Here is a 2,500-nt window from a genome sequence, read left to right on the forward strand (position 1 = left end):
AAGCAGGACAATGAGAGGTTTCAGCCACTCCTCTTAGGTATGAACAAGCCCAACATCGCCTTGAAGAATGGCTGTATGCAGCTCATCAATGCTCTCATCAGCCGAGGAGAAGAGCTGGACTACAGGATCCACATCCGCTCAGAGCTGCTGAGACTGGGCCTACGAGACCTGCTGACGGTGAGTCACACAGACAGGTTCCAAACACTCATGTTTCCCTGTAGGTTCAGGGAAGTTTGGATTTTTATTGACCCCCCCCTCCAATCTTCAACCCACCCTTCCCTCCCTCTTACTCTCCTCTCCCCCCTCTCTCTCCCCCTCTTTCTCCTCCCACCTCTCTCTCTCTTTCTCTTTTTTCTACCCCCCCTTGGGTCCTGTAGGATATTAGGACCATAGAGAATGAGGAGCTGAGGGTGCAGCTCAGTGTTTTTGACGAGCAGGCCGAGGATGACTCTGATGAACTCCAGGCCCGCCTCAACGACGTGCGCATCGAGATGGAATATCCTTCCACCACCAGGGAGGCTCAAAAAGTCTCTCTATGAAGGGAAGTTACTTTGGTTCAGATGTTAAGGTGATACAAGTTTATCGTATGGCTGTCTCAAATTGTACCTTATACAGTGCACTACTGTTGATCACGGCCTATAGGGTAGCCCACTCTATAGGGAACAGGGTGCAACCTACCAATCAGGTCACTGTCCTCTAATGTACATTCCTACATTTCACCACCAGGTGGCTCCAAGGTGCCATAATAGTTTCTCACACAAAAGCACAAGGAATTCTTCAGGGCTTTTGTTTTACCTTGTTGATTGCCTTGGCTCTGGTCACCATGACTGAGATGCATTTGATCACAGTAATAAATGGATCAGGAAGCTACTTAGCCTTTGATCAGATACTGATACCAGTCTTTAACAGGGCTTTGTCTTTGCCACATAATCGTTCACAATATAACACAATGACTACTGCATGTAAAGTGGTAGTGAACTATATTGGAACCAGGTTACTGTAGATTGGGTTGCCTCTAAACACAGTATTATATATCTTAGTAGTAGGGGTGGATTGATTCAGGGCGTTGATGACTGCTCTGACCACTTGAGGTTGTGGTCCTTAACCATGCGGTCGTACTGACGTGACCGAGGTGTTCCAGATCCTGATGAACACGGTCAAAGACTCCAAGGCCGAAACACACTTCCTGTCTCTGATGCAGCACCTGCTGCTGGTTCGCAACGACTACATGGTCAGGTAAGGGACATAATATCACACGCTCTCACACATACACACAAACACACACACACACACACACACACACCTGCATTACAATCATGGTTAGGTTAAAACCACTACGTTCATTGACTGTGAATGCCTGTAAACAGGGATTGCAGTTTTGACCTCTTCCACTCCCCATGATCTCACAACCTCGACCCTGACCTTGAACCTTGCCTTTTGTTCCCTCCCGCTCTACTACCGTGTGACTCAGAAGATATATTGTTGTGATGACCTGGAGGCCACGTATTGCATCTCTCTCCCTCTCCTTTCTGTGCCTCCGTATCTGGATCTCTCTCCCTCTCCTTTCTGTGCCTCTGTTTCTGGATCTCTCTCTCTCCTTTCTGTGCCTCTGTTTCTGGATCTCTCTCTCCCTCTCCTTTGTGTGTTTCTGGATCTCTCTCTCCCTCTCCTTTCTGTGCCTCCGTATCTGGATCTCTCTCCCTCTCCTTTCTGTGCCTCTGTTTCTGGATCTCTCTCTCTCCCTCTCCTTTGTGTGTTTCTGGATCTCTCTCTCCCTCTCCTTTGTGTGTTTCTGGATCTCTCCCTCTCCTTTGTGTGTTTCTGGATCTCTCTCTCTCCCTCTCCTTTGTGTGTTTCTGGATCTCTCTCTCTCCCTCTCCTTTGTGCCTCTGTTTATGGATCTCTCTCTCTCCCTCTCCTTTGTGCCTCTGTTTATGGATCTCTCTCTCTCCCTCTCCTTTGTGTGCCTCTGTTTCTGGATCTCTCTCTCTCCCTCTCCTTTGTGTGCCTCTGTTTCTGGATCTCTCTCTCTCCCTCTCCTTTGTGTGCCTCTGTTTCTGGATCTCTCTCTCTCCCTCTCCTTTGTGTGCCTCTGTTTCTGGATCTCTCTCTCTCCCTCTCCTTTGTGTGCCTCTGTTTCTGGATCTCTCTCTCTCCCTCTCCTTTGTGCCTCTGTTTCTGGATCTCTCTCTCTCCCTCTCCTTTGTGCCTCTGTTTCTGGATCTCTCTCTCTCCCTCTCCTTTGTGCCTCTGTTTCTGGATCTCTCTCTCTCCCTCTCCTTTGTGCCTCTGTTTCTCTCTCTCTCTCCCTCTCCTTTGTGTGCCTCTGGATCTCTCTCTCTCCCTCTCCTTTGTGTGCCTCTGGATCTCTCTCTCTCCCTCTCCTTTGTGTGTTTCTGGATCTCTCTCTCTCCCTCTCCTTTGTGTGTTTCTGGATCTCTCTCTCTCCCTCTCCTTTGTGTGTTTCTGGATCTCTCTCTCTCCCTCTCCTTTGTGTGTT

General features: G+C 48.8%; 1 protein-coding gene across 1 annotated transcript in view; it reads left to right on the forward strand.

The window, feature by feature from the left end:
- The window catches only part of LOC109910116 (protein diaphanous homolog 1), a 59,272-nt gene that overhangs the window by 51,059 nt on the left and 5,713 nt on the right, over positions 1 to 2,500 (forward strand). The window contains exons 7-9 of the mRNA XM_031797136.1: positions 1 to 177; positions 378 to 496; positions 1,120 to 1,236. The exon at positions 1 to 177 is cut by the window's left edge and continues 40 nt beyond it. Of these exons, the coding sequence (XP_031652996.1) occupies positions 1 to 177; positions 378 to 496; positions 1,120 to 1,236 (413 nt within the window). The remainder of the gene's footprint in view (positions 178 to 377; positions 497 to 1,119; positions 1,237 to 2,500) is intronic.

This window comes from Oncorhynchus kisutch, linkage group LG19 (assembly GCF_002021735.2).
Source record: "Oncorhynchus kisutch isolate 150728-3 linkage group LG19, Okis_V2, whole genome shotgun sequence".
Taxonomy (NCBI): Eukaryota; Metazoa; Chordata; class Actinopteri; order Salmoniformes; family Salmonidae; genus Oncorhynchus; species Oncorhynchus kisutch.